Below are 14,020 nucleotides of genomic sequence, written 5' to 3'. Positions count from 1 at the left end.
AGAGAGCTTAGCTTATAGAGTAAAGTACACTCACCTCCCTCAAGGTTTGTTAGAATTACACTCCACCCCATTCTTATCTAAAATCTACATTCCACCCCATTTTATATAGAGGCAAATTTAGTGACGAAAAATATTCTTCATTAATAATTAGTTATTATTTAAATTGTTAATCAATAATTTCAAAAAATATTTTCAATATAATCCAATAAATTTAAAAATGAAAACATCACAGTCCTTCTCATTCTCTCAATCGCGTTCTTCTTCCGTAAATTCACAATGCAAATTCTGCAATAGCACACCTGACCGGTTGACAAACCATATCTCGAACATAGTGAAACATGCTTGTGTTTTCATATTTGGTAATAATTCAATTTTAATCAAAATAATCTCTTTATGAAAATTGGATTGTAGACCCAAAAAACAACACAAATTGATGAAGAAAATAGAGAAATAAAATTAAGAAATATGAAGTGGATCAGAGGTTATTAGAACCCAACGATGTAGTAGAGCACCGTTTTTAACAAAATCCAACAACATCTTAAACCAACAGAGCGTTCGCTCACAACTTAAAGGGGTGAAGTTCACAAGAAGTAGTTGAACAAGTGGCTTTGGGGATGTGCGATTCACGTTCTGGGGTTCAGGTCGCAACAAAACTTTTAGGCATGGTGGTGCCATGGGGTTTCACATTCTGGGACGGTGCTCGCCGTGTTAAAGGGAGCAAAGGCTTGGTGGTGACAGTTTGTGATGAGAAATATGATTTGGAGATAGATGAGACGTGGACTTAACATACAGAGTTGATGGTTTTTTAAATTTAATTCAGTAAAATTATTTTCATAAATTAATGTATGATAGTGTATATGCATTAAATTTATTTAAATTTTAACTAATTAGTAATTATTTTTTATTAGTGACGAATTTGTTTTCGTCACTAAATTTTGCCTTTATAAAAAATGGGGTGGATTGTAGATTTTAAAAAAGAATGGGGTGAAGTGTCATTCTTGCAAACCTTGAGGGGGTGAGTGTATTTTACTCTAGCTTATATTATATACCGTTGATTCCTATGTCGACATGTTATACAGTAACACCGGGGAATCGGATCCGTCGTAAAATCGCCATCAATGCATTATTTTTATTAGTAAAAATGTAAAATTATCTTATGTTGTTATGTGGCCCATTAATATTCTTTTTGTCTGTTAAAAAAATACATTTTTGTGAATCAAAGTTGGAGAGGATCACTATTCCAACAGAGACTTTCGACGAGCGCATGCACCCAGTAGATTCGGTCACACCAAATCAATTGCGACACATCCCCAAGTACTATAATTACTTACTTGAGTGCGGAAACACACTCTTGACTCTTGAGCACTACTCCCGACCAAGTTCTCGCCTTCATCAAATAAGATTTTTGTCACTTCACCTTGTCCCATCACAAGCTCAGTAACCGTAGTAGACAAAGGCGTGGAGCTCAAGACTTAATTAGGTCTCGTTTACGAGGAGCCTCAACTGTGGGATCTCTAAAGACAATAGGAGGCTCAACGGTCAAGATTCGCCCAGAAACTAGACACTAATGTCATCGCTTGAGACCTCCCCAACTCTCTCAAAGGTACAAACAACCAAACTCAAGCTGAAACATGTATACACTCTTCTTTTCAAGTCTTGGAGAAATTACAGAACTCCACCTGCTACTAATTTAGGTATTAGAGTGCCTTTACAAAAACCCGTCATGAGCTTGATGACGATGAACGATCTCATAGCACCCCCTCCATCTAATTGAAGCCTCCCTTCGCCCCCTTCCTCACCGAAGTTCAATCATTTCTCTTCAATCAACATCTTTTTGGATAATATGATTGTCTCATGAATTCTAATACTTGTAGTTGTAATTCAATGTTCAAATGAATAAATTATTCCAAAATGACCATGTTAGTCTTTTAGAAAATGAACTAACAAAAAATAATTATAAATCTGATATTCGATTGGAGGTAAGTTAGAATTTTTTACTAAAAAATAATAATTTGGTTGATGAGTTTTGAGGAAAAAATGAACTTAATTAATTAGTAAATATTAAAGTGGAAAAAAAAATTACGAGTTTTAAGTGGAGATAAAATAATACAACAACTTAATTATTAAATAAAAAAATTAAACTTAAACATATGTGCGGTGGAGGTCGTTCGTGAGCTTATCCGAAGGAGCTGGGTGGTTAACTTGCGGTGGGTACCCCATGAGTGTAACTATGTTGTAGATTGGTATGCCAAGTTCGAGGCTAGAAGCAACTCGCCAGGATTGCAGGTGTGGGATGAGCCTTGCTTTGAAGTGCAATCGCTCCTCCTTAGAGATAATCTTGTAGTGTAGTCTTTCGTTTTCCTGTTTTACTTTTCTGCTGTACTGGAAAAAATAATTATGAAAGTCACATTTTTTTTGTCAACTTAAAGGCACATTTTTAATTAGTATAATTAAAATAGAAATCACGACAAAGGGTTTTGCTCATTGGGCCCCCAACCTGAAATAAGATAAGCTCCCGAAATGGGCTATGTTAACTATGTGACTGACACAGCTTTAGTTTTTTTTCTAAAAATTGTAAGTTTATTGTTTATGAAGTGCTGTATGATTCTCTTTAGGGTTTAGAACACTTCTGATTTCTACCAAAAAACAAAAAGAGCACTTCTGATGTAAGTTTTATTAGATTGTTTACATGTTTTCAGTCTAATTTTGATTGATAAAAAAATGCAATATTTGAAATGAAATTTGATACAATAAAGGAGATCTTTATCATGTGTGAAACTGGAACTCTACTTGATCAAACCCTATAACCCGATTGGTATTTATACAATTTTAGTGTACATATATTTAGTAAAGTGGTGAATATAGTAAACAATGTAGATTCTCATAGTTTTCAATGGTGTCTGATTTTATACAAGGATATCGCAGTAGCCAACTAGGTACCAGACATGTTCTCACCTTATCTCCTCATCCCACAATCCGAGTTCCAATGAGATCACTTTTGAGATCGTGATTGTGAAAGAAAGGCAGCACACCTGTTGGTCAATTCGCAAGTGTACGAATACCTCCGGGTTTTAAAATATCGAACCACAGGGATTGTGAGTGAGAATTGTTGATTTAAATCTAGAGTTCGCAAGTTCTTAAAGCAGTAAAATTCAGAAATTGGTTTTGGTTGATTGTGACAAAAGATTTGCAAAAGAGCAATGTTGAAAATGATGTAAATAACAATGATGAAAAATTTGCCTTGGATTTTTGATCATCTAATCCATTTTAGTCCACCTATCCTATGCATGTGATATCTTGATTTGTCTCTTGTTGATATAGCCTATGTACTTACTAGTTGATTCCTCACAAAAATAATTCTCTCAAACTGAAAGATAAGCCCAATTCCTTGTGTACTTAAACATTCATAAGAGGTAAATAAGCATGTATATTCAGGCCAACAAAACCCTACCCTCACTCTATTCCTAGAAGCAAGTATAGAAGGATATATTCCAATTCATGTCCCTAAATCATAACAAATTTCCATTTGATTATAATCTAGCCTCTAGCAAAGGTGCACCAAAGCTAAGCATGCAATAAGGAATTGAAATACAAGATTAAATCAAGACTCATGCATAGAGATAGGATTTGACAAACTAAAATTTCATAGAATCTCTTAACCCAAAGTAAAAAGTAAACTAGCCACTCATGGCTAGGGAATTCATAAAGAAAATGTAAAGAAAACCTGAGAAAAATACAAGTTGGAAGCCTCCCTTGGCCCCGAAGTTCTCCTCAGCTCTCAAACTTGATAAAAAATGAGTAAAATGTCCAAATGTATCAAAGAAATTGGCCTAAGCCTTATTTATAGGCAGAATAAACGAAACTGGGCGCTCAGGCGCCAATTCAGAGCGCCTGAGCGCCAATTGCATGTTGAAAAACATGCTTATGGACCCAATTGGCGCCTAGGCGCCCACTCCCAGCGCCTAGGCGCTTAAGCTCGCCTGAAAAAGACTTTTTGGCTTCTGAAACTCCTCTTTTCAATTCTCTTTAAGTTCTTCATCAATTCCATGCTTCTTGGCCTTCTTTCTCCTTCAGTTTCTGCTCTCCAAACCTAACCAACAAGTCAAGGAAGATTCTAGAAGCTCCAAGAGCTCATTAGCACAAGAAGTCCTTCATAAAACACAACAAAACCATGCAAGTCCTAAACTTTACTTAAAATGCAAGAAAACTACCTATAAAACTACTAAATTACCAAAACGAAATAAAGACTAAAGAAAAGAATAAAAATGCATGAGAATGCATGAAACACTACATGAGACTCATCAAAAAGACTCAAAACAAACAAAGAAATGACCCTAAAAACACTACTAAAATAGGGTCATCAACACCCCTTCAAACAATTTCTATAAGGAAGAGTTGAAAGGTAAATATTCTGAAGTAGTTTTTGGATCTCAAACAAATTAATCATGAAATCTCAATCAATTTATCCAATATCCTACCATTTATATGTCTCTTTACTGAGATGAGTGCGCTACTTTTTAGACGAGATGTTTCTTAATTAAGTCATTTCATCTGCCTCTTTGTCTTTGGTGTTTACTTAATAGTGAGACATCTGGACTGTTTGTGATTCTATCAGCCCTTTTGGCCTTTTGGGCCAGCTGGAACAACATATAATTACAAGTCAAACAAAATCAGGGGTTAGGATCCTCGATCTTATGTGAAATTCTTTTATGTTTTCTTATATTGAAGCTTTTGTGTCTATTTCCCTCTCATTATAAATAGTCTCATAGTCCCACCTATACATTTAATACACATGAAGAGATAGATAGACATAAAAACATCAACAAACATGAGATAATTTTCACATAAGAGAAGCTCCCCTAAATCAGCCACAAGAGCTAGTACGTACATCACCAATTTGTTGGTGCATAATAGAACTTATCTATTTAATAACATTCTCAATGAAAGGATAATGTAGAATCTTTGTTGTTTCGCATATAAAATGTCAATTGATGTTACAAGGACACGCTTGAAAGAATATGTAATTTCAGGTGATGCAACGTGGGGACCCAAATCAATAAGATAATAGATTTGTGGAGCATTAAACGCGATTATTGGAAGTATGAGTATGTATCTATGAGTACTTCAAAAGGAATAAAGGACTTTGCCTTTTATGCTGTACGAAACTACAAGAAAATAAACACTAATTTGGATTAGAATTGAAAAGCCGAAAACTTTGGAGGCATGTCTTAAATATCTAGATTTCTTTACTAATGATTATTTTGTCAATCGTAAAATGAATGGCACGCCACTGTTGGAGAAATATACACACAAGATTCCCAAAGTCCCACTATTGGAGAAAGAAGTGGCTATTCCTGTATGTTCTTCCCATTTAAGTTTGCTTAGTAGCTCTAAAAGTTATATGATTTGATGACGTTGTAGTCGGTTCATGAGGTTATTCTCTTAAGCATATACCATCAAGGCGATTAGCGTGACATGTTTAAAGAACGGACCACCTCAGCTCAACAAACAAATTGTCCTAGTAGCCTGACAAAGGGCTGATAGATAAACCATAAGCGAGACGACACCAAGCTAACCGTGTACTTGAAAGTGTCATTTAAAGAACTTCCCTTATACATGCAGAGACTCCGAACATAAATATCAAACCTACAAAAATAGTTACTTTCGTTTATTTAGGTCAAACCATTCATTTTTAGTATTTTTTGAGTTCTTCTAATTAAAACTCGTTTTTTTTTCTCTTTGCTTATTCACTACTTTAGTGTCAAAGTACGTATTGTCTTCTGATGGTACTCCCCTTACGCTCGAGGCAAACACCACTAATCTCTCAGGCCTAGCCACGACAAAGCTCCACACCGAGCACAACAAGCTAGAGAAACAATCCTGAATCCGAAAAGAACAACCCCAAATAGGTCTTTTTGGTACATGCATACACATTTCTCTAAGATGTTGATACGATGTTACATCCGTTCAACAAATTCAGCAAATTTTGGAATGTGAATTTCTAACATGTTCTTAAGGAGTGAGATCCTCAACATGTCATGATTATGGCATGCCCGGGAAATGTTGCTTTGGAGGTGAATTTCCGTGAGAGAGTTGCTTACGTTGTGTTCTAACCATGGTGATGAAAGTTTTCTTACAACTTCCCCACAGACAGCGACAATATGTTCCTCTAGAAAGTTGGTTGAAAGCCCCTCAGGCCAAGGAATGATGATGATGACAGTGAGAAAGATGAAAAGCACGGTGGAGCAAGTAGATCTAGAGTCCATGGTGGGGGAGGTACATATGCAAATGACATTCAGACGCTCAAGTCAATGAAGATATGAAGAGAGTTGATTATGTAAGAATGGAAGAACTTAGCATGAGTTGATACTGAATACATCCCTTCATCTTCAGGTTCCCAGCGCCATTTATCCAGTCTCCCTTTCGTAAGTGTTACCGATCCCAATAGACCAAGAAGATTTTCCAGCATCTCTAGTTCTCTTTCTAGTTGAGGATGTCTCCAATGCATAGAGCAATGCCACAAACCTTCTGTCCAGCATGTGATGTTTAAATTAAAATTAAAGTTGCCACATATAGTGCAATCGTCTACTATTAGGGTGTCAAATTATTGAAATAAAAATGGAGTGCAAGTTGGCCAGAAATAAATGTAAGATTGGAGCGAATTGAGAAGATTGATATTTGTCCCTTTCAAATTGTAAGATGTGATATCAAAATCATTTTTCTACATGCAGATCAAAGCAACTTCATTACACTCAATTAATAATTTACATCTTACAATTTGAAATGGAAAACTGCCAATCTTCTCAATTCGCTCTCATCTTACATTTATTTCTAGCAAACTTGCACTCATTTTTATTTCAATAATTTCACACCCTAATAGTAGACGATTGCATTATATGTGGCAACTTTAATTTTAATTTAAACATCACATGAGGCACATCAAGATTCTTAATTAGACATGGTTTGGGCTCGGGCTCAAGGCCTTTTAGATTTTTATCTACGAACCACACGACATCGTAAAGGAGTCTTCATTTCGAGAGAAAGCCGAAGGCATTCAGAAAGATCCACATGTTGTGTTGGAAGCCATATGAACTTATGGAGAAGTTGTGCCAACCACAAATGGATCGTGGCTAAGCCTAGGGCCCTCCCCGGGCACACCCTACGACCCGCGCCGAACGGTGCTAGTCTCAAGTCTGATCCCATGATAGACACATCTTTTTTGAGAAAACGCTCGGGCTTGAAAGCCCATGGGTCCTCCCAGACAAACGAGTCATGACATATAGCCCACATGTTAACCATTGCTGTTGTGCCAGCTGGCACGAGGATCTTATCCACATGGACATCATGGACAGCTAGGCGGGCCCAAGATAGCAATGGGCCCGGCGGGTGTAATCGAAGAACCTCCTTAACTACAGCCTGCAAGTAAGGGAGATTTGCAATGTCCAAGTCTCGCACATGCTTGTTTTGGCCGATGCACGTGTCAATCTCTTGGCGGACTTTCATTTGTATATCTTGATGTAAGACCATCCTCGCCATGATCCATTCCAAGAGTATAGCAACTGTGTCTGTTCCTCTAAATATCATTTCCTACACAAAGCAAACAAGAATATGCATGGCCATATGAAGCATCAACTCAAACATGCACAATAAGCTAGGCTGAAAAGAAAGTTTGGATGCATGAAAGTCGATAAATTCCAATAAGCTGCGCAGAATAAAAAACATTTATTAATGGAACTTAACTAATGCATTTTTTAGTCGATAAATTCCAATAAATTTAATATAAGTATCAATAGTAATATAAGGCCTATCCATGTGGAAACTAAAGTGATTGATGAGAATTAATCCTGATAAGGCCATGGTGGGTACCTATATAAGTTTTAGATCTTTATTTCTTGAACAAATCAAAGATGGTAACCAACTGAAGTTTCGGAATTTCTCTTATATATGTTGCTATGTGGCCACTGGACAATGAATTTATGCATGTTTGTGGCGGATCCACCCCAGGTTTTGTGGGTCCATTGCCCTAGCTCAAACAAAAAAAGAGTAATTTTTTGGACCAAATAAGTTTTTGGGCCAAAAAAAAGAGAGAAAAGACAAAATTTATAAGGTAAGACAAAATTTAGGGACTCAATAATAAATTTGTCCCAGCTTCCCAAAATTTCTGGTTCCGCCATGGCTCATATTATTATGAGTTACACTATTACTATCTCCTTCTCTTTTTTCAAAATTGCAGAACATTTTCCCCAAACTTTTTTTTTGTTTTGAAATGAATAAAAACAAAAGTTACCCCAAACTTAATATAATGGCTTTAGAATATTCTTAGAAAAATTTCCAATAGTGGGCAAAAAAATAGAATAGAGTAATTACCCACAGAACAGCCACCATATCTGAATGATCCAGCCTTTCCTCTTTGGGCAAAGAAAGCAAAGCGCCAAGAAAATCATTCTGCCCCACGAACATCTCCATGGCCCTTTTTCTCTCTTCCACAATCTCACCCACCACACTAGTAACCTTAGCCGCCAATTTATGACACCTTCTCTTCACCCCATGAAAGTCCAGGAACTTCAAAGGAAAATAATCTTCCAAGTTAAATTCCGAAATCAACTCATAACCTTCCTTAATCATCTTCCCCAACTCCTCACTCACACAACCATTGTTATTATTATCGTCGACAAGACCAAAGACACTCTCCAAAATATTGCAAAGAGACCCTTCCTTCAACACCCCTCTAACCTCTACCACCCCTTTCACCTCCATCTCCTTCCATGTCTTTGCCACCATTTCATCCGCCACACGCCGCCGGAGACTCTCCAAACCGAGGATCGTCCTCGGAGAGAACATGTGGAAAGACGCCACCCTGCGAAGGTGGCGCCAGTATGTCCCGGAAGGAGCGAATCCAATGGCGCGCTCAAACATGAGTGCGCGTGCTGATTCTTTCACCGGACGGTCAGAGAAGGAGGAGCCCAGAAGGATTTCCCTGGCGGTATCAGGATGACTGCTTATCACAACCGGGGTGGCACCAAGACTCAGAGCCATTAGCCTCTTTGTGTTCAGGGAAGTGGCTAAGTTGGCGAGTTTTGCGTGGGCCAGCATAGAGCCCATCTGAGGCAAAGTCCCTAACACGGGCCAGCCCATGGGCCCATTGAGCTTTGTGTTGTATTGGTGGTGATAGTTCCTCCATGCAAAGCCTCCAGGGACAAGCCAGTAGTTTAGTGAAAGAGCAAGGAGGGTGGTGGAAATAATAAGGAGAGTGTCAAGTGGCCAAGAGAGGGTGCTTTGAAATGTTGTTATTCCAAGACCAAGACAAAGAAGTAGGAGCGAGGGGAATATTGTTGCCGTGGGCTTCATCTTCATGTTAATGGATGAAGATGACTGATTATATGAGTGTTATGTACTAGCTAGAGGACGTGTGTCATGGACATGTGGGGATCATTGCTATATATAGGGCTTTGAAATGACTAGGCTTTGGTTAAGTCCTTGACCATGGTTATCAACTTGCACGCCCAGGTGCTAAAGAGGTTATGTCATCAATGAGAAAAAGTTTGGTTGATACTTCACTATCATTCCATTGCTTATAAAAAAAAATTGAGATAAAAATAAAAATAGAAGAAAGTAAAGTAAAAAATAAAAAAAATGATAAATGATAATGTCATAAGAAAAGAAGTAAGAAATACGAAGAAAAAATGAGTCATAATGAAATAATGAAAGAAAAATTGGAGTACAAATTAATCAAAATCTTATGTGTATACGAATTTTTGATACATTTATATCCACTTTTTATTTCATTCAATATCCACTTTTTATTTCATTCAATCTCCACTTATGTTTGTTTTCTTTCTGTCTCTTTCTCACTTTCATATTATTATTGCTATATGGTATCTCATTTTTATTCTTACATCTCTTTATTTAAGTGAATTTTAGGAAATGATATTTTTTTAAAATAGAGAAATGATATATAAACATATGATTTAGCTCACATTTAATTGATATACATTTTTTTAGCAATATTTAGCCACTGCAAACCTTACAGCAATCAGATAATATTTTACCACTACTGTACGTATGTTTAAAGAATATCTGTAAAAATTATATGTTTAAGCATCATTTCCGTAAATCTTAATATATATAGTGAATATTATTCTAGTTAAAAGAAAAAGATGCACAATGGATGCAACTTTATGCCAGAATCGGACCTCCCACGTACCTTGCCTTTTTTACAACACCAATATCTAAATGCCAACTCAAGTTTTTATAGGTTGTTTTTATATCGAATAACTACGTATAAATGCGCTTACCAGTGATTAAGAAAGTTTAATTCGTTTTTGTAGATATTTCTGTATATGGTTTGTTGGAATAAAATTAAGTATTGTGCAAACTATCATGTAAATGTTAAGGGGGATGTTTTGTACTTTTCATCCCTATTAACTTTGGCAATATATATGTGCTGCAATATTTTTTTTATGCATTGGCTTTTCATTTATGTAGTATGCTTTTATGAATTTTTTTTTCTGCTGGTGTGTCTTGTCTTATAGGTTTATAGGTTTGCTTTTCCTATACATGAGAGTGTTGTTCTCATGTTCCTTTTGAATTTCAATAAATTTCTTTTGTTTTTTTTTAAATATTAACTCATCATTTTCTCTTGAACTAGCTAGATAATTAATTACCATTTGGAATAATTAAATTATCGATTTTATTTTGATAATATTATTGTACGTGTAGTCATTTGGACCAATTACATGATGGTTTGATCAAGTAGCCATTTAAACTAATCAGAACAGTCCTGAATAAACATGAATCTTTTAAAGATGTCATCGCTCATTTGGAAAACAGTTGCATCTCCAATAAAAAATGTTTCTCATGAGATTAGAACTTGTGTTCTCATCCATATAATTAAGGGTATAACTTGCATACCACTAGAAAAACGTAAATAAAAATGGACCTAAGTATAGAAGAATACATAATGCGTGTAATATAAACGGAATTTCTTATTATATATATTATGATGGATTACATCATGCACTTGTCTCTCGGTTGAATAGGTATCTTTGGTTTGATGTAGAGTTATTGTAAATGTGATTTTACTCTCAATATATTAATCCGAGAAATTGAAATTTGACACGTTAAGTTAGATATAAATTGAGGAAGTACTATATATAATTTTGACACATCATTCCAACGTGAATCAATATTAAGTTCAATGAAAATCTAAACGAGTATGTAGGTAATTAAGCTAACTAGTTATTAATGTTTGAATTACCTCAGTATAATTCAGCTAACTAGGATTCCTTCGTAAGCTGTATGTGCTGGTCGATCACTTTGGAAGCAGAATCTATTGACTCTAAGACTAAGATTTACTAAGCCCCAAACATGTTCTTATAAAGTTTTCACTTCCCCGTGTTACCGGCAAATATATCAGTCAACGGTCAACCACATACCAATCTAGAAATGGGGAATTCTTTACTTACGATAGATTCTTATATTTTTTTTATCGTAAATGTATTAAACGATAAGTAACTGATAAATATTTTCATACATAAGAGTTGAAAATCAAAACATAAACCAATTACTTAATTAACGAAGAATTAAACACTATGTCAATCCGTTGGTTCATTCCTCTATTTACATCGGCTACAAGTGACCTAGCTATAGTACCTTCCACTAGTAGTAGTTAAGCAAGATAAGGATAGTTAAACGTAATTCTAATTGAATCAGGAGAATATTTACATTTTAGTCGGGTCAACTCATTTTATCGAGAATTTTTTCCTACACAAAGTTCAAACTCAAAATGTTACATTAAACATCTAAAAGAAAAATTGAAAAAATTAAAAGGGGAAATAAAGAAATGGGTCAAGGAAAACTTGAGTGATACCATGGAAGATATAAAAAGAACAGTAGATGAAATTAACAAGATAGATTTGGAGGATGAGAATGGGGGAGTGAGTGATCTAGAGCTATCTAGGAGAAAAGAGCTAATTGCAGAATTTTGGAGGTTGTCAAAGTTGAATGAATCTGTTTTATGGCAAAAGTCTAGATGTAGGTGGGTTAAGGAAGGGGACAGGAACTCTAAATATTTTCACGCAGTAATTAACAGAAGAAGAAACTTAAATTCTATACCGGGTATCAGGATGGGGAATGAATGGGTAGAGGAACCTAGTAGAGTTAAGGAAGGGGTGAAAGAATATTTTGCTGATAGGTTTAAGGAATCTAGCTGGCTTCGGCCTAGGTTAGACGGGGTTGGGTTCAAGTCTTTGAGTGAGGAGGACCGTAGGTTTCTAGAGGGACCTTTTGACCTTGAGGAAATAAAATTAGCGGTATGGGAGTGTGAGGGAAGCAGGAGTCCTGGGCCTGATGGTTTCAATTTTAAATTTATAAAGAGGTTTTGGGATGTGCTGAAAGAGGATGTTGCAAGAATGCTAAAGGAATTCCATGCTCATGGAGCTCTCCCGAACGGATGTAACTCCTCTTTTATAGCGCTAATTCCAAAGGGCGAAACTCCGGTTGGTATGAATGATTATAGGCCTATTTCTTTAGTGGGGTGTATTTACAAGATTATAGCGTAATTAGGAAGGTGATCAGTAGGGTCATACAAGTTCTAGCAGGGAGAATTAGGAAGGTGATCAGTAGGGTCATAGAAGACAATCAATCTGCTTTTGTAGGTGGTAAAAACTTGTTGGATGGGGTTGTAGTAGCAAATGAGATTGTGGATGAGGCTAAGAACAGGAAAAAGCCGTGTTGTCTCTTTAAATTAGATTTTGAAAAGGCATACGATTCTGTTTCTTGGGTCTTCCTTTATTACATGTTGGGTAGACTGGGTTTTGGGGATAAGTGGATCAGCTGGATTAAATGCTGCGTAGAATCAGGTTCTGTGTCTATCTTCTTAAATGGAAGTCCAACTAGTGAATTTAAAATGGAAAGAGGCTTAAGACAGAGTGACCCGATTGCTCCTTTTTTATTTCTGATTGTGGCTGAGGGTTTAGGAGGGATGTTGAGGGAAGCAGTGAAACAGAGGGTGTTCTCGGGATATAAGGTGGGAGAGGAAAATATTGAAGTATCTCATATTCAGTATGCAGATGATTCTTTAATTATTGGGGAAAGTACATTGGACAATATCTATACTATCAAAGGTATTTTGCGATGGTTTGAATTGATTTCTGGTCTAAAGGTCAATTTTTTCAAAAGTAAGTTGACGGGAATTGCTGTGGAGGAAAGGGTGGTGGAACAATATGCAGGAATTTTGAACTGCAAGGTCATGCAGATTCCCTTTGTGTATTTGGGGATCGAGGTGGGTGCAAACCCAAGGAGGGCGGCCACATGGGAACCAGTGATCAGGAGGGTGAAAAAGAAATTGACCCCTTGGAAGATGAAGCACCTCTCTTTTGGCGGTCGTCTTTGCCTCTTGAACTCGGTACTTAGTTCTATCCCTCTCTTTTATCTATCTTTCTATAAAATTCCATTGTCTGTTGCTAATAATATCAGGAAGTTGCAGCGAAGATTTTTGTGGGGGGGAAGTGAGGATGTGAGGAAAATTCCATGGGAAAGTTGGGATAGGGTGTGTAGGCCAAAGGATCAGGGAGGTTTAGGGGTGAGAGACATTGTAGCGTTTAATAGGGCCTTGTTGGGTAAGTGGAGGTGGAGGTTGCTGAGTGAGAGAGATAGTTTGTGGGGAAGGGTCATCAGGTCGAAATATGGGGCTAAAGTATGGGTTGGTGAAGAGTCATGTTTTGGGAAAGGGTCAAATTGGTGGAAGGATCTAGGGATTATAGGGGAGTGTAGTGAGAGGGGGGGCTGGATACAAGAAAATATAAAGAGGGTAGTGGGGGACGGAAGTTCAGTGGGGTTTTGGGGAGAGTGTTGGGTTGGGGATGAGTGTCTAAAACAGAAATTTAATAGGCTGTACAATGTGTCTTTGCAAAAGGATTCAACAGTGGCTGAGATGGGGGAATGGGGGGTGGCTGGGTGGGATTGGAAGCTGCGGTGGAGGAGAAATCTGTTCGTGCATGAGCAGCATATTTTTGATAGT

General features: G+C 36.8%; 1 protein-coding gene across 1 annotated transcript; it reads right to left on the bottom strand.

The window, feature by feature from the left end:
• Positions 1–6,660: 6,660 nt before the first annotated feature.
• On the bottom strand, positions 6,661–9,421 carry LOC130711885 (cytochrome P450 78A5-like). The gene is made up of 2 exons (XM_057561658.1): positions 8,368–9,421; positions 6,661–7,587 (listed from the first exon to the last, which is right to left on the bottom strand). Exons 1-2 carry the CDS (start codon positions 9,352–9,354, stop codon positions 6,994–6,996), a joined length of 1,581 nt encoding a protein of 526 aa, XP_057417641.1. The 5' UTR covers positions 9,355–9,421; the 3' UTR covers positions 6,661–6,993.
• Positions 9,422–14,020: the final 4,599 nt, after the last annotated feature.

The sequence above is a fragment of the Lotus japonicus genome, chromosome 4 (assembly GCF_012489685.1).
Source record: "Lotus japonicus ecotype B-129 chromosome 4, LjGifu_v1.2".
In the NCBI taxonomy this organism is placed as follows: domain Eukaryota; kingdom Viridiplantae; phylum Streptophyta; class Magnoliopsida; order Fabales; family Fabaceae; genus Lotus; species Lotus japonicus.
Note: the sequence above shows the minus strand (reverse complement) of the source record. Positions and strands in the feature narration are given on the sequence as shown.